Source organism: Stenella coeruleoalba (genome assembly GCF_951394435.1).
Source record: "Stenella coeruleoalba genome assembly, chromosome: 2".
Lineage (NCBI taxonomy): Eukaryota > Metazoa > Chordata > Mammalia > Artiodactyla > Delphinidae > Stenella > Stenella coeruleoalba.
Window position 1 is genome coordinate 154,165,042 of NC_137147.1, and position 17,750 is coordinate 154,182,791.

The window sequence follows — 17,750 nt, forward strand, 5'->3', positions numbered from 1 at the left end:
TCTTCTTGAGTAACTTATCAAGGTTGGACCTTTTTTTAAAAAAAAAATCTTTATTGGAGTATAATTGCTTTACAGTAAGGTTGGACCTTTTTTTTTTTTTCCTTTTAACCCGGATCTAAGCATTAAATTTCAGCACGATGTTTGTCACCTGACCTTGTTTCCTAGTTCCGCAGCTCTCTGTACTTGCTCATGGAGACCCTCAATGCCACCATGCCCCACTACGTTCGATGCATCAAACCAAATGATGAGCAATTGCCCTTTGAGTAAGTGTTCTTCTGCAACAGAGTGGGGAAGAAACACCGAGGAAACGGTTGCTGTCGTGATGTTGGAGAATTTGCTTGCGATTGTCGTGTTTCTCGGTTTTTAAATGTTCTCGGTTTTTAAATGATTCAAAAGAAGCCTGCCCTCTACATATAATGCTTCTCGGTTTTTAAATGATTCAAAACAAGCCTGCCCTCTACATATAATGTTAGCACAACCCCTCTGGCTAAGCCGTCTCATCTCCGGGATTAAGCAAAAGGGTTGGATTTGAAAGAATTATTCTACAGCTAAAGCTTACGCAACTGAGAAAGCCAGAACATTTTCCCTGATGGTAAGAATTTGTATGTGTTTGCAGGAGAAATGCTGTAGAGGGGTCTGAAGTTTTGTCTTCAAACATGCCATGAGGCCTTACTTAGAGTTGTTGTCTGGGGCCCCAGGGAAAAGGCCCAGACCCACGGTGGAAGTTATAGAGAGCCTCTTAGCTGACTCAAGCTGAGAGGTGTCTAAGGGAGCGGTCCGTCTGGAGGTGGTGACTGTGTCCGTGTGTCCTCAGAGGGTCAGGCCTAAGTCAGAGGGCCACCTGTGGGGTGTCTTATAAAGGGAACTCTGCAACAAGTAGGCGCTGGGACGGGTGAGCTTGGACATTTCTTCCACTCTGGTTGCAAGGCTTCTCGCTGTTGCCTCCCTCAGTCAGAATCAGCTGCTCCTTTCCCCTTGTCCTCAGTGAAGCTTTCTGAACTGTTTCACAGAGGTGCTGTCTTCGTTTGACGTGCAACACGTATTTATTAAGTATCTGCTGGGCTCGGGGATTACACAGGCCGGTCCGCTGCCCAGGAGCTCACGGTTGGGGCAGGTCCGCTACACTGTTCATGGGCCTGTTTATCAACTGCGATGGCTTAACACATGATCAGATCGTCTTCTTTCAGGTTTGACTCCAAAAGAATTGTTCAGCAGCTGCGAGCCTGTGGTGTTTTAGAAACCATTCGCATTGGTGCGCAGAGCTACCCTTCTAGGTACGTTGTCAGTTCCTTGTTTCGGGGGGAAAAGTGCCCAGCTTCAGGTCTGTGCTGAGATCCAAGGGAGGGGCTGCCGCGTTTTCGTCAGATATGTTCATAAGGTGTCCCGCTGTGCTGTGGGAAGGCCAGATGAACGAGCACCATGTGAGACAGAGGCCACCGTCCCCACCCTCACACCCCACCCTCATCTCCGCACTAGTGAGGGTCGCCCGCTGCCTCCTCAGTGCCCCTGAGAAAGGGAGCTGGAGGGGGAGACAGCTGTCGGAGCGGAATGTTAACAGGAGGCATCCAGGGAGCAAAACCATCCAGGTGTGCTCAGGTGAGGTTTGTGGGCAGTGGGTCAAAGGTCAGGGTCATTGTCCCCAGAACAGTGGCAGGTAAGCCCTTGGGGTCCACAGGCAGCATGCGTTTCCTCCGGCCCGGCTCCTTAGGTCTGCCTTGACTTTCCAGGTGGACGTACATCGAGTTCTACAGCCGCTTTGGGATCCTCATGACCAAGCAGGAGCTTTCATTCAGCGATAAAAAGGAGGTGTGCAAAGTCATTTTACACAGGCTCATCCAGGTCAGTCCTGCTCTCTCCTGGAACCACGGGCTCGCAGACACTGTCCTCCTCTCTGCCTCTGTCTCAGGGCTGTAACTGTGTGAATGCCTAAGCAGAAAGGAAACGTGCCCTGCGCGTCTGTGTGCTAAGGAGATCAGAGCAGACCTACTCATGGGGCATCATCTCCTGACAGCAGGAGTCACCTTGAGGGACCCGAATTCAAGCCCTGGCCTCCACCGCCACCGTGTCCTCCTGTCCTGCTGTGTTCTCTCACAGCCTAGGGAGCTTCTGCGGGCCAGGCTTATGTTACACAGTCAGCTAGACGGTCGCTGAGCCGGGGGTTCCTGGTGTGGCCCTCAGTGTGGACTTAGAGGTTTGCTGAAGCCATGACTTGTGACAGAAAAGAAGTGGGGAAGCAGTTATCATGGCCAGGAAGGGGTTGGTAAAGAGAAGCCAAAGGAAGACAGAAACCAAGCCTTTCCAGGTGCCTCTGCTCTTCTGTGGAAACCACCTATGAAAGGCTGGAGCTCCCCGGCAGCCCAGCCAACAATGCACACACCCCTTCCCACCCCACAGACGGATGCCTCACCCTCAAGTCCGTTTCTTCCCCAGAAAGAAGCTTTAAACAAACAAGGCAAAATATAAACTTCTAGGTCATAATCAGAGCTTTTCTGCTTTATGTCAAAGAGGTGTCAGAATAACAATGTTGGTGGCATGTTTGGATCTCTCAACATCTTTTCCAAGTACTATGGAAAATATGAAAGATTTTGTTTCTGATTATGTCATTTTTCTCTTCCAGGATTCTAATCAGTACCAGTTTGGTAAAACCAAAATTTTCTTCAGAGCAGGGCAAGTGGCTTATTTAGAGAAACTCCGGTTGGATAAACTGAGGCAGGGTTGTGTTGTGATACAAAAGCACATCCGTGGCTGGCTCCAGAGAAGAAAATTCCTCCGGGAGAGACGAGCGGCCCTGATCATCCAGCAGTACTTCCGGGGTCAGCAAACCGTGAGGTATGTTGGAACCAAGAAGACGTGTGCCATCATTTGGCTTTCTTCGCCGTCCCCTCGGGGGGCGGGGCCTCCTTTCTCCTGGGACCCAGGTGCAGATGCGTCCCCCGAGGTGGCCGTGAGCCTCCAGGTGAGATGGGTGTGTCCTCGGGGGCAGGTGGTGCTGACTGCCTGCTGTCTCCACGTGGCAGAGGTGACAACCAGGACCCTGAAGAGGGGAAGCCCTGATCAGCGTGCTGCTGAAGAGGGTCAGAATTCCTGGTGAGACCAGGTAGAGGGGCTGGGCCGCTGGTTCCTGGGAACCGAAAACACCTAAGGTGATCAAGGTCCAAGTGAAGCCTCAGAGTAAAGACACCCGTGACCAGCCTGCCTTGCAGGTGGTGGGGCAAACCATGCCTGAGGGGACCATGGCAAGGCTCTGCCCGCAGGCACAAAACCCCTGGGTGGGGCTGCCTGAGTGGAGGGCAGTTCCGCCGGCCACGCCCACCCCGCCCCTCCTTGAGTGCTCCCAGGAGGCCATGCTGGCCTGGCCAGCAAGACGGGCATCCCTCCTGGACAGCATTTTGTGGTTCTGTGTCTGCCCTGCCTCCCTCCTTCGCTTGCTCTGAGGGTGGTTGAGGGCGCAGGTGTTTAAGGGTCAGGCTGTGTGGCTCAGCCTCCCTTGTCCCAAGCTTGAGCCTGACCTCCAACAGCATCTGGGCTTCTGCACGTGGCTGACACACCACAGCCTTCATCTCGGCACACCCCAAACTGGACTCGCCATTCCACCACCCTACCCCCACCCCAGCCCACTCTCCTCCCAGGCAACCATCTTACACAGAAACACAGCCAGCCTTGCCCTCCTGAGCCTCTGGTGTCAGTTAATAGCAGCAGTCTCGAGGGCAGGAAACTCCGGAGTTAGCTTCTTCCCCAAACTCGTGCTCCCTTTCCGTTTGGGAATCACCGTGGCCTGGGATTCTGTTCCCCACTTGCCTCTTGTGTCTGTCCCGTTCATTTCATTCCTGCACCCGTGCCCTGGACGAGGCCTTCATCATTGTTTGCCTTTCACTCTACAGCACAGCCCTCCACCTGCTGCCTTTCTCTCCCATCTTCCTAAAGCAGGGCCTGCCCTGCTCCTGCCATGAATGCCTCCAGTGGCCCCTGTTTCCCACAGAAGAGCACTCAGGTTTCAACGTGGTATTCACGTCCCCCCATGGCCTGGATGCAGTTATAAGCATGGAAGCTCTGTGGGGACAGGGACCATACTTGTCTGGTTCCCACTGCATCCATCCGTAAGACCCAGCACAGTGATTGTCACATAGTAGGTGTTCTATTCATATATATATATATATATATATATATATATATATATATATATATTTTAATAACAAATTGTTCCCATCTATCTTTCTCACCTCACAGACTACCGATTTTCTCCATGTGTCTTACATTCTAGCAATTCCAGACAAATTCCCTTTCTCTGAATATTTCAGACACGGTTAGGCCTTCATGCCTTCACTGGTCCCTTAGTCTGAAATGCCTTTTCCAAACTTCAATGTCTACAGAAATCCTACTTTTCCATTAAGGCTGGCTGACATCTCAGCTCTTCCCAAGCAGAATGATATTTCAATAAGATCTCTCTTACAGATATTTTAGTAGTTATTTTACTTTTCTTCTTATCCCACTTGACCATTTCTAAGTCCTTCATGAGGCTGCATGAGGTTGCAGACATTGAAGGTAAGAACTTTGTGTTCACCCCCAGTCCTTCAGATAGGTCCTTCGAAAAACTTTTTCCGTAAGGGCCAAATATTTGGGCTTCTGGGGTCATGTGGTTTCTCACGCAGCTGTTAAACTCTGCCTTTGTAACGTGAAATCAGTCATGGGCCATTTGTAATTAATAGTTGCAGCTGCATTCCAGCAAAAGTGGACAATAATAGGTGGGAGGCTGCAGATTTGGCCCCCAGGCCGTAGTTTTCCAACCCCTGATCTAGAGCCTCCAGCGTGATTTCCCACAAGAACGACTAGAGGAATGAGCAGGTGCAGTGCCAAAGCACGGTTGTGTTGTCACGGTCTCTGTGGGTATGTGAGTGACAGTGGGGTGATCGGCCTGAATGTGAAGAGTGTGGCAGTTCCCACGTGGTGCTTCGTTCCTGGAGCAGGTCCACGTTCGGATCAGGGTGGAAAGGAGAGGTAATGACACTGATCTTGAGTAGACGTTAGCATAAACCACTTACAGCGTTTAATGTGTAGATTTGCACAACATTTGAACATGCCTTAGTTAAGAGGTGTTGCACAAGCTTGCCCTCTGGAGTAGGTGTCAATGCCCTGTGGGTAACAGATTTACTCTGCATTCTTTTAAACCAAGGAAAGCTGTTACCGCCACAGCCTTAAAAGAAGCATGGGCAGCCATAATCATTCAGAAGTACTGTCGTGCGTATCTTGTCCGCAGTTTGTACCAACTGATTCGCGTGGCCGCCATCACCATCCAGGCCTACACCCGAGGATTCCTGGCGAGGAGGAGGTATCGAAAGGTGCGGTTTTCTGGGATGTGAATGTCTGTTCGTACATGTCCACCACAGGTGGGATTTGATTATTGTTTCAAAAGTCTAGGTAGGAGAACATTTGCAAATGATGCTACTGATGAGGGATTGATTTCCAAAATATACAAAAGAACTCGTACAGCTTAATATCAAAAAACCAGCCCAATCAAAAAATGGGCAGAAGACCTAGATCGACATTTCGCCACAGAAGGCATACAGATGGCCAGTAGGCACATGAAAAGATGCTCAACATGGCGAATTATTAGAGAAATGCAAATCAAAACTACAATGAGGTATCACCTCACACCCGTCAGAATGTCCATCATTAAAAAGTCTACAAATAATAAATGCTGTAGAGGATGTGGAGAAAAAAGGAGCCCTCCTACACTGTTTGTGGGAATGTAAATTGGTGCAGCCACTATGGAGAACAGTATGGAGGTTCCTTAAAAAATTAAAAATAGAGTTATCATATGATCCTTCAATCCCACTCCTGGGCATATATCCAGAGAAAACTAATTCGAAAAGATACATGCACCCCTATGTTCATAGCAGTGCTATTTACAGTAGCTAAGCCATTGGAAGCAACTTAAATGTCCATCAGCAGAGGAATGGATAAAGAAGATGTGGGGTGGGTGGGTGGGTGGGTGGGTGTGTGTGTGTGTGTGTGTGTGTGTGTGTGTGTGTGTGTGTATATGTATATATACAATGTAATATTACACAGCCATAAAAAAGAATGCAGTAATGCCATTTGCAGCAACATGGATGGGCCTCTAGATTATCATATTAAATGAAGTAAGTCAGAGAAAGACAAATATCATATGACTTCAGTTATATGTGGAGTCTTTAAAAATGATACAAATGAACTTATTTATAAAACAGAAATAGACTCACAGACACAGAAAACAAACTTAGGGTTAGTTACCAAAGGGGATAGCAGGAGGTGGATAGATAAATTAAGAGTTCGGGATTAACATATACACACTACTATATATAAAATAGATAAACAACAAGAACTTCCTGTATAGCACAGGGAACTATATACTCTATCTTTTAATAACCTATAATGGAAAAAGAATCTGAAAAAGAATATATATATAGGTATAACTGAATCACTTTGCTATACACTTGAAACTAACACAGCATTGTAAATAATTACAATTATTTACAATGTAAATAATTGTCATTTACAATGTAAAAAAGAATCTGAAAAAAGATAGGTAATAGTGCTCTGTGGGTTGATTACAAGAAATTCATATTTTACCCTGTAGGAATATTTTGGTAGTTTTATCTCCCAACATTGGAAGAGTTGATGAGAAAAACAGTAGAGACCCAGTTTGCATTTCACAAAATCTTGTTTTAAAGATGCTGGAGGAACACAAGGCTGTGATCCTTCAGAAGTATGCCCGGGCGTGGCTGGCCAGACGCAGATTCCAAAATATCCGACGATTTGTGCTCAACATTCAGCTTACTTACAGAGTTCAGCGTTTGCAGAAAAAGCTAGAAGACCAGGTAGGTGTTCCCAATGCATCTTTCATATTTACTTTTTCTAACAGATATATTTTGTTCTGGGCCAGTTCCCTAGCTATGCTGTTGACGAAATTATTTTAAGGCAGGACAGGAAAAATTGAACATAAAATTTTCTCTACCATTTGAGCCACAACCTTGTCCCCTTTAGCGTGGGTTGTGCATCTCCGTTATATGTTAACTAGATCCTCTTAGAAGATGCAGGAAAGCCTACCCACCCCCTCCTCCCCAAAAAAGCAATTTTCTCCTGGTGCCAGCAAGGTAGCTGCTTACGAGATAACTTTCCTTCCTTAATCCTATAAAGGGTCACAGTGATCCACTACTTGTCTTGTTGGACTACGTAAACTGTCAATATATTACTTTGACGTATAGCCCTTTGTCTTAAAAACTTATGTAACTGTGCTTTGACCTCTAACAGGCGGAACAGTGCTCAGAGCTTTCTGAAAGATTGTCTCCTGGGTTATAATCCTCAGGTTGGCTTGAATAAAATACTTTATTTCTTTTTTAAATTGAATATTGATTAATTATTATTTTTTTTTGTCGACACTGTTAAGATTTATGCCCATGTTAGGACGTTCAAACAGTTTACGTGGACCAACTGAGCTAGGAAACAGAAGCGCACTGTGACGGGCTGATACATATGGTTGTGTGGGTTGTGCACTGCACAAGGGCACCTGCCCAAGAGAGCAAGTGGGGCTGAAATCCAGTCTGGCTTCACTTGCCAGCCCATGTGTCTTGGTATAAAGCTGTACTGCCTTGAGGCATGGGTGCCTTTTTCTAATTTGCACAAAGATGCTACCTGCATGCCAAGCCATGCTCCCTCAGGGCTGCACTGGCCCAGAGAAGTTGCCGTTTTCTAACTTGCCCAAAGGTCCATGTGGTCTAGCTACAGCCCTGCCAAGTTTGGGGAGATTCCCCATACCATTCCCATTGATAGGAAAAAACTTCACATACCCTCAACCAGTGGGAGAGAGCTGTGGAATATGCAGTGTCCAGTTCTATGAAACATACTCCTGCATCTGTCTCAAATAATACTGAGATTCTCCTACAATAAACTTTAAACTTAGCCCTAGGGGTCGTTGGTGAATGGGTGAATGTGCAGACAAGAAACTTTAGGTTTTGATAGTTTCCCCTCCTTGTGCTGTTGTGCAGCAGGCCTGCATGTTATATAGCTTGTGGAGAACAGCATTGAAAAACAGCCCTGGCCAAGTGGGAGCAGGGCCCGTGGGAGTGTCCACACTCCCTGAGCTCCTTTCTAGGTGTTCATGTGCTTAGGGCTGCCATAACAAGCCAGCACAGACTGGGCGGCTTAAACAACAGACATTTATTTTCTCACAGTGCTGGAGGCTGAAAGCCCAAGATCAAGGTGTTGGCAGCGTTGGTCTCTTCCGAGGGGTTTCTCCTTGGCTTACACGTGGTCTTCTTCTCCCTGTGTGTGTCTGGGTCCTAATCTGTTCTCATAAGGACAGCAGTCATACTGGATTAGGGCCCGCCTGTATGACCTCGTTTTACCTTAATTACATCTTTAAAGACCCAATCTCTAAATACACTGACGTTCTGAGGTACTGGTGGTTAGCACTTCAACATGTGGATTTGGGGGGATGGAGGGGACACAGCTCAGCCCACCACATTAGGGCTGTCCTGGAGCTCCACGGTTGGACTAAAAGAGCCACCCACTCAGGAAGGCATTTGCCTAACTAGCTCTGCATCCCTATCTTGACTAGGTTGAAGGTGCTCATACATGCCATTGTAATGATAACTGTGGACAGTGTAAAGAAACCTCCGATTTAGATGAGAACTTGGGAGGAGCAAATGGAACAGCTTCTTTATTTGGATAAACCCCTAAGTATAGGATGTTTCTTTCCTCTAGAACAGAGAGAACCATGGGCTGGTGGAAAAGCTGACCAGCCTGGCTGCTCTTCAGGCCGGTGACGTGGAGAAGATTCAGAAACTGGAATCAGAGCTGGACAGAGCAGCCACCCACAGGCAGAATTATGAGGAGAAGGGGAAGAGGTACAAGGCTTCCGTGGAAGAGGTCTGTGCTGGAAGTGACTATGGGCATAGGTTGTGAGTCGTGCCGTGAAAGAGATCACAGTGCAGCATTTTCCCACAGAGTAGACTTCCGCAGAGCAAATCAGATTTTGCCATTGGCTTCCATTACCGAAGAGAGCCTGCATTTTAGGGGAGGAGAGATCTGAGGCCTAGAGTCCGCGTGGGGGCAGAAGAGGAGGCTGATGCTTCAAGAAGCACAATATAAGGTTTCCTCTTCCTTTCCACGTTTGTAAAGTGATGAAAGGCCTGAGAAAGAGCCTTGGTCAGGTGCTTCCCTCTCTTCCAGCATGACCTTGATCTCCTGTCACTTGTCCACCTGGTGTGCATCCTGGAAGCATCGTCCCCGGAGCAGCAGTGCAAAGCATGGGCAGGTTTTCATCTCTGTGGTGTAGTAAAAAGAGCAGTAGACATAAAACCCAGATATCCCAGGCTCAAATCTTCTCTGGGCAACCTTGGACAAGTCACTTACCCTCTCTGAATTTTGGTTTCCTCATATGTAAAATGGGAATAACAAAAAGGGACTGACAGAATTATTGTGAAGATAAAATTGTCAGATAAAATAATTTAACCAAGTGACTGTCACAGAGCCCCGCGAAAGCGTGAACTGCTGTTTTCTAAGCAGGTGGTCTTTATTAGCGTCCGTTCTGCACCTTCTGAAGTGCCACAGCACCCACCGTGGTTGCAGCCTGGAGCCCCAGGGCATCCCTCTGCCCTCCCCACGACCAGATGCCTGGCTGCACCAACACGACTGCTGGCATCCCCCTCACTGCCAGTCACCAGCCATCAGCACCCAGGGGCCCCCATCTGCCAGCGCAGCAGGCACTTTACAAGAGAACTTAGGTCGTGATCACACATCCTTCCTGAGTCTCAAAGTGTGAATCCACTTTATATCATAAATTTCTTATATTAAGTATATAAATACCCTGGCCAAGAAAAAGGCAGAGAAGTTTCCTTGACTTTGGGAAAACCTTGGATTTGGTTCTTTCTCCTTGATTTCAGCCATTTCCGGGCGAGGCTGGGAACTAGTGTCTGTCGAAGTCACATGGAGCCCTTGCACGTGGAGCTAAACACAGCGTCTTGCAGTGGGCTGGTGCCGGCTGTTACCTATGGATGGGAGCCGAGACCAAAAAATACTAATTTAAAAATATACAGGCAGTGGGGACAAAACTCAAAGCGAGGTTTTCAAAAAAGCATTTTTTTCTTCCCTTTGCTAGAAATTGGCAAAGCTTCAGAAGCGTAATTCAGAATTGGAAATACAAAAAGAGCAAATACAGCTGAAGCTTCAAGAGAAGACTGACGAGTTGAAAGGTAAAGCCCAAGGTGATCCGACACACATTCACCCGTTCACAAGTCCAGTCATTCAGGAAATAGGTACTGGGTGGGAACTGAGTTTCAGGCTGGACCAGGAGGCTGTGGCATAATGAGTAAACTTTCACTCCACAGAGAATAACTTTATTTAAAATCGTGGCAACTGTACCCTACAGATTCATCCGGTTTATTTCCATCTTTTGTTGGAGCACAGCCGTCCCTGTCTCAGAACCTCCTGGGCCATTTACAAAGTACCGATGGGTGGGCCATCAGCCTGGAGCTGTGATATCAGAAGACGGGGTGGGGGAGTGTAGTGGGCGGTGGTGGCAGGTATGGTTCAGAGTCTGTTTTTTTTTTTTTTTTTTTGCGGTACGCGGGCCTCTCACTGTTGTGGCCTCTCCCGTTGCGGAGCACAGGCTCCGGACGTGCAGGCTTAACAGCCATGGCTCACGGGCCCAGCCGCTCCGCAGCATGTGGGATCTTCCCGGACCCGGGCACGAACCCGTGTCCCCTGCATCAGCAGGCGGACGCTCAACCACTGCGCCACCAGGGAAACCCCAGAGTCTGTATTTTTTTAAACCTTGTAGTCATCCTGATGCATTGTCCAGGGCAGTGTTGGGATAATGTTTGTGGCTTACCAAGCATCTGCACTCAGATTTCAGCTCTGTCCAGGTTACTTAGTCTAAGTGGTACCCAGGTCCTCTGCCACTGTCCTGGCCCTGAACAAGGGGCCCCGCTTAGCGCTGAGCTACATCAGCCCTGAGCTGTCAGAGGCAGGCCCTTGGGACCAGCAGTAACACTTTCCTTTGGAGTGTGGAGCAGCCATCCTTAGCCTAGCTCTGTCCATCTGTACTTGTCCGACTCAAATTCTAATTGCAAGCCCTTGCTAAGTCCCAGAAAAGGCAGCAGGAACGTGAGCCAAGTGCTTCCTCACCAGGTAGTTTAAATCACCACGCTGGATTATTTGTCGCGTCCAGGAGCTATTCCTTAAGCTCCAGCGTGGGGGCAGGGGCGCAAGGGTTCAGGCCTGGGGATCTAGCACACACCTTAGGCCCAGCTGTTGGGGGATGTGCCAGCATCTGGAGCAGCACTAAGCCCTGGGCTTCGGGTCCGAGTGCAGGAGAAGCACATGTCGGGAGGAGGAAGTAAACATCCTGAGACCTGGCCAGCAGAGCAGGCAGGGTGTTCTGGTGATGCCCAGGATAGGCATGACCTCCTGCTGCACATACTGTGTGCCCTGCACCCTGTCTCTAAGGGCTGATGACGTGGGTGCTGGGGCCCACGTACGTGGCAGTGTTGGACAGGAAGAGGTTAGAGGTCTGGGAGTAAACCTTGAACTCGAATTAGGGAAGGGCTTTTTCATTACAATCCATTCCTCTTGAGTGTTTGTTCTTCTTTCTAACTTCTTTAAGTGGAATTTCCCACAAAACATTTTAAATTCCCACAAGTATGTCCTGAAAATTATATATTTGACAGCATTGACATGTTCGGGTGGGTAATTTTATAACTCCTTCTAAAAAGTGCCTGGAAGCTTTCACACCCCATGTTTATAAACTGCTTATCCTGTGGGTCTCCCTACACATGGCAAACTGAGTTTTACGAAGGCACCAACTTCCACTTAACTCTTGTGACGTGGGACTCAAGGATATTATCGAATGCTCTTTCCCCTTTTTGAGATTCCACCTTGGGCAAAATCTCATTGCTTTGGGGAAGAAAGTCCCATTTGGACAGCCTCTTTTGCCCATTTGCAAATAGCCCAAGATGGTAGACACCAGAATTGAAGTCAATTCTGTGAATGAATTAAACACTGAAATTATACCAAATACAGTATCTTCTAAATTAAAGCTTAAGCATTTTCCCTAGTGTTTTCTGGATGACTCATGACATTCTGAAGCAGTCATTTTGATTCAGGGACATTTTACACTGCATTAGACAAACTATTAAACTGTTGGCTTTTTTTTTTTTTTTAAACAAAGTCATGTGGAGGATTACTATTGTCACCTCATCCCTGGGCTCCCCTCTGGGGCAGGACTCAGAAATGAGGTAGAACTCAAGGACGAGGTGTCAGCTAAGCACATATCGGGCTGTCAGGCTTTGATGGGCTGCATCTGTTAATCCTGTGCCCATGCTGAAGGGCACACATTGGGAATGTGGAGCTCTCCTAAGCAGACACTGTCTTGAACCCCAGTGATTGTTTCCCAGTGGTCAGGTGCCCACTTAACCTACACCTTGTGTTGGATTCTTGTATTGTATTTAAATGCAACAGTTGCTTTTTAGACTTCCTCTTCCCCAGATGAAGAGAGACACTTTATTATTTTCTTGGTTATCATGAATGAGTGATTCTCCACCAAGGCCCTTTGGTTCCCACCCACCCCCACCCCCCGCCAGGGGACATTTGGCCAAATCTGGAGACATTTTTGGTGTCACAGCTAGAGCAGAGGTGCTACTGACCTCCAGTGGGTAGAAGCCGGGGATGCCAGTCAACATCCTACAATGAGCAGGATGGCCCCCTCTCCACAGCAAAGAATTATCTAGCCCGAAGCATCAGTAGTGCTGAGATTGAGAACCCCTGTCATAAATTGATCATCTTCTTCCCAAAGGGTTTCTGTTTGTTTATTTATTTTTATTTTTTTTGTGGTACACGGGCCTCTCACTGTTGTGGCCTCTCCCGTTGCGGAGCACAGGCTCCGGACGCGCAGGCCCAGCGGCCATGGCTCACGGGCCCAGCCGCTCCGCGGCATGTGGGATCTTCCCGGACCGGGGCACGAACCCGTGTCCCCTGCATCGGTAGGTGGACTCTCAACCACTGCACCACCAGGGAAGCCCTGTTTTTTTTTTAATAATAATATTTATTGTCTCAAAGCCAACATATCTATTTTAATAAAGCAAATGGTATTCAGACCAATAAAAGTACTCTGAAACTATTCATAGATTCCAACATAACCAATTTGTGAGGGTTATTATTTTGAAACCCCCTTATCTATTTCTAACTTATAAAAAATGACATTTATACTCTCATCTTAAGTCCCATTAATCATAAATACCACGTGATTATTCTTACATTCTCACTTTCTTAAATGTGCCATGAAACAGTCAAGGCATTGCTTGGCGGACATATTTCAAAGGTATTCATTCTCCTTCACAGAAAAAATGGACAACCTCACCAAGCAGCTCTTTGATGATGTGCAGAAAGAAGAACGACAGAGAATGTATGAAATCTCATTTGTCTTAAAGCCACTGCTTTTTTCCCTATCTGCTCTTTTCTGTTTTGCGTCTCAGCTTGCAGGTAGCAGATCACAGGTACAGGAGAGCAGGGTGTGAATATTTTTAGGAAGTGAGAGATTGAGCTTTGAGAGAGCTAAGTGCCCAGTGTGCACCTCTCAGACACTGCACAGGTTCTGGAGTTGTGGGCACAGTGGACCTTTATTGCCAAGACAGTGAGAAGTTCAGAGACTGCCACCTTTTCATCTTCCATCAAGTCCAAGGATGAAAATTAGTGCCTCTTAAATAAACCTCCCTTCCTTCCCCTCACCCCCCACATTGTATCTGTAAACTTGACTCTTGTCTCAGGTAGTAATGTGTGTAACCCACCTCACACAAATTAAGACAGGTCCCCATGAGCTTGTACTGTACCAGCCCTGCCTTTCCTGTCTCAGTATCAAATCCTTTGCTAAGGTCTAGAGGCTTCAGTCTGTGGCCCCCTCTCTTAAGAAGTCAACTCACAGGCTTTTAGATCTCCAGGTAGGGATTCATGGCAGGGTGTTGGGGAGAGATGGAACATTCTTGCATATCTCTGTCCAAGGCTAAAAGGCACAGGGCTGCCTGGGTGGCAGGATATACAGCTTCCCTGTGAAGTTAGTTAGCAGAAGAACCTGGGTCTGGATGAAGAGGGCAGGATGCTAAGCAGTTAGGGGAGGGAGTGTCACTGAAACTCTCCAAGAGTTAACAGATACATAGAGTGTTTTATGATCCTACATCTGTTTTGTTTGTTGTTTTTGATGTATCGTTGATTTATAGTATTATATTAGTTTCATGTGTACAACATAGTGATTCAAACTTTTTATACATTGTACTCCATTTATAGTTATAAGATATTAGCTAATATTCCCTGTGTTATATAATATATCCTTTTAGCTTATTTATTTTATACATAGTAGTTTGTACCTCTTAATCCCCTACCCCTTTCTTGCCCCTCCACTTTCCCTCTCCCCACTGATAGCCACTAGTTTGTTCTCTGTGAGTCTGTTTCTGTTTTGCTACATTCATTCGTTTTATTTTTTAGATTCCAGATATAAGTGATAACACACAGTATTTGTCTTTCTCTGTCTGACTTATTTCACTAAGGTATTATACCCCCCAGTTTCATCCATGTTGTTGCAAATGGAAAATTTTCTTTTTTATGGCTGAGTAATATTCCATTGTATACATATGCCACATCTTCTTTATCCATTCATCTGTTGATGGACACTTAGGACACTTCCATATCTTGGCTATTGTAAATAGTGCTGCTGTGAACATTGGGGTGCATGTATCCTTGTGAATTAGTGTTTTCATTTTCTTTGCATATATACCTAGGACTGCAATTGCTGGGCCATACTTACATCAGTTTTTAAATAGGGATAGTTAACTCTTTACCTTGAAAAGTCTGTTTTTCAGTGAACTCTAAAATCTAGGATAGAGGAGCTCAGCTATTGGCATCTGCTGGTGTTCTCAGGCCACTTAGGAGTGATCATTTCAAGCAGAGGCTTGGAGAGCCAGCCTGAGGCCAAGTCATTTTGACCCCTTTGCAGTCCTCATCAGCCCTCACCTGCAGCTCCTTTTGGTCCCTGGTCAGCTGACTGGGGAAGACTTGGTCCTGTCACAACCCTTGAGAGGCTCAGAGGTGCCACAGTCAGTGGGCATACTTCTGGTCAGTTTAGGCTACACGTCTGAGATTCTCTTTACATAAGATTTCTGGTTGCAATTTGCTTCTTCAAATGTATTTTCCTGGCCTCTTAGGAGCACTGTAGTTTTTTTTTTTTTTAAGTCTGAAAACAAAGTTTAAAAGTTTGTTAATACCTGTAAGAAGAAATGAAACAAAAACCTATTGGGCGTATGACTCTCTTCCTCAGGATTTTCCTCTTTGTGCTATAAAAGCAAGTCATAAAATGGACTGAGTTGACAGCCCAGCAAGTGGGAAGATGATTTCTTAAACTCACAGAGCGCCTAGGATGGCTTCAATTCCGACTGGGCCCCTGTGAGCTATGTAGGGCTGGTCTAGGCTCTGTATCTCTCTTCGGTTATTTTTCTTGGGCTCAATTGAGCAGTCCTCGTACAAGGAATTGGCTTTCTGTGGCCTTTTGGGCACCTGGGTTTGCTGCAGTTTATTCTAAGATGATTGAAGAGCTGAACCCTTTCACATCTTAAATGGCTATTAATTTAGTAACCATTTAACTGGTTTAGGACTAAGTATTAACTTGTTCAGGACTAAGCCAAACTGCTCCAAGGATCCTTGGTTCGAGGCAGGGGACAGGACTTAGCAGAATGTGCCACGGTCTTTTCTGAGTGAAGTGGCCCCTTTAGGGGACCACGTGGAACCGGGGCGGCTTGGGGGATACACGACCCCCCAAAAAGCATTGAGTCTTTACGTTTAGCCTCCCTCTCCTGCGCGTCCTTGGAGTGACCCCTGTAGAGCCACAGTTCTCTGATCAGAAGGTGTAAGAAGAAGCTGCCTTAACCTAAGGGGACAGAAAGCCGTCTGCTAAACAGAAGACCATTGTCCTCACAATAGGTCTTAACTTGGCTCTTCCTTTCGGAAGGAAGAGCCTCTTATCTTCCAAATGGTCTGTAGTTCTACTTCAGGGTAAAGCCTTTAGAGACGGTTCAAAATTTTCTTTTGCTGCTTAGACTTCTTGAAAAAAGTTTTGAATTGAAAACGCAAGACTATGAGAAGCAGATCCAGTTTTTGAAAGAAGAAATGAAAGCTCTCAGAGATGAGAAGATGCAACTGCAGCGTCAGCTGGAGGGAGAGCGGGTCACCTCTGATGGCCTGAAAGGGGAGGTGGCCCGGCTGAGCAAGCAGGCAAAGGTAGGAGCTGCTCACCCCCCACAAGCTCTTTGGCTGACTCGTCTGACCTGCAGGAGTGGGAGGAACTTCACATCCCTGCAAGGTCAGCTGACAGTACCCATGTGAGGGCAGAAAGCCAAAGGACCCCGGTTCCTCCAATTCTTCTAAGTGTAAACCCCCCTGCTGCCTTTGACTTAGCAATACTGTTTTTTTATGTTTTAAAAGTCAGCTTTCTAACTTTGTAAAAATTACATTTACATAAAGTTGTTCAAGTATGTTGACCCAGAGAATACTTCCATATTAAATTATAAATTGATGTGAACCCCTGTTATATAATCCATCATGTTGAATATCTGGTAATACCGCTATTAAAATTAAATGACCATATCAGAATCTTCCATTTTAAAGTGTTATCAGATAATCTACACAAGCAGTGGTCCATGCCTGGACGATCAAGGTTTTAACTAAATTCCTTCCCCATTGGAAAATACAAACCTGTTTGTCCCTCCCTTCTTCAAGGCAGACCATTTTAGTGAAAGGTTGGAAAGCTTTTAAGCTTCCACTAGATATGTGAGACACATGTTAGTAGAAAATTGTTATGATTACACAGATATCCTCTGTAATCATCAAGGAGTACCCGTGCATAGTTTAGAAGATGTGTCATGGAATCGTACCTGGGTTGCCTCTGAATTTCTTAGCAGAACTGCCAATATTCTCTGGGCCCTAGTCTCCTATTATTTGAAAGTAGTAGATTGGACTGTGGAATCTGGAAGGACCACATATGCCTATGAGTCCTGCATTCTTAGCAGCCACATAAGACTGATGTCAATCTGGGAGTCACGTCATCTGGCTGCAGTCTATATCTTGGGAAATCATGTGGCTGCCCTTGGAGTACGGCACCAGTGTTTGTCACTCGTTTCCTCTTTGGTAGCTAAAACTATGATCCACACTCTCCAATGTGGTATATTAAGGAGATTAGTCTGATTTTCAAAGAAAATAAACCCATTGTCATCATGATACATGTTATAATAAGCCTGTAAGTAAATACAGATATGACTTGGAACATTTACTGAAGTGTTACCAGAAGTCGGGCTTGAGGGTGGATAGTCCTGGGTCCCCTGTCAGCTGTCCATGTGACCCTGAACGTGCCATGTAACGCTTATGCAGCTTCAGTTTTCTGATCTATAAAAGGTCATTCTACTCACCTTATAGACCTATTACAAGGATGAGGTCGTGTATGTAAAATGATCAGTAAATGCCAACTTGATCTCCCTTTTCACCCCCTGTGGAAACAAGAGCTTTAACCTTTAAACACTTAGGCTGACTGAGAAAATATTCAGGAAGGGTTACTCACCTCTGAACAGCTCCCATAGCTGCAGAAGACAAACCTGAGCTCACATGTGAATAGAGGCAGAATACAGCCTCTTCCCCACAACCAGAGCTGCCCCTCTTGGACCCGGATCATGCCCTCACTG

The 17,750-nt window shown here is 46.4% G+C and overlaps 1 protein-coding gene across 1 annotated transcript in view; it reads left to right on the forward strand.

Annotated features, from left to right (window-relative positions):
• The window catches only part of MYO5C (myosin VC), a 118,992-nt gene that overhangs the window by 53,276 nt on the left and 47,966 nt on the right, over positions 1-17,750 (forward strand). The window contains exons 16-25 of the mRNA XM_079913746.1: positions 166-263; positions 1,188-1,274; positions 1,728-1,839; positions 2,618-2,829; positions 5,171-5,336; positions 6,708-6,854; positions 8,740-8,904; positions 10,136-10,229; positions 13,375-13,438; positions 16,116-16,296. Coding sequence (XP_079769872.1) covers positions 166-263; positions 1,188-1,274; positions 1,728-1,839; positions 2,618-2,829; positions 5,171-5,336; positions 6,708-6,854; positions 8,740-8,904; positions 10,136-10,229; positions 13,375-13,438; positions 16,116-16,296 — 1,326 coding nt within the window. The remainder of the gene's footprint in view (positions 1-165; positions 264-1,187; positions 1,275-1,727; positions 1,840-2,617; positions 2,830-5,170; positions 5,337-6,707; positions 6,855-8,739; positions 8,905-10,135; positions 10,230-13,374; positions 13,439-16,115; positions 16,297-17,750) is intronic.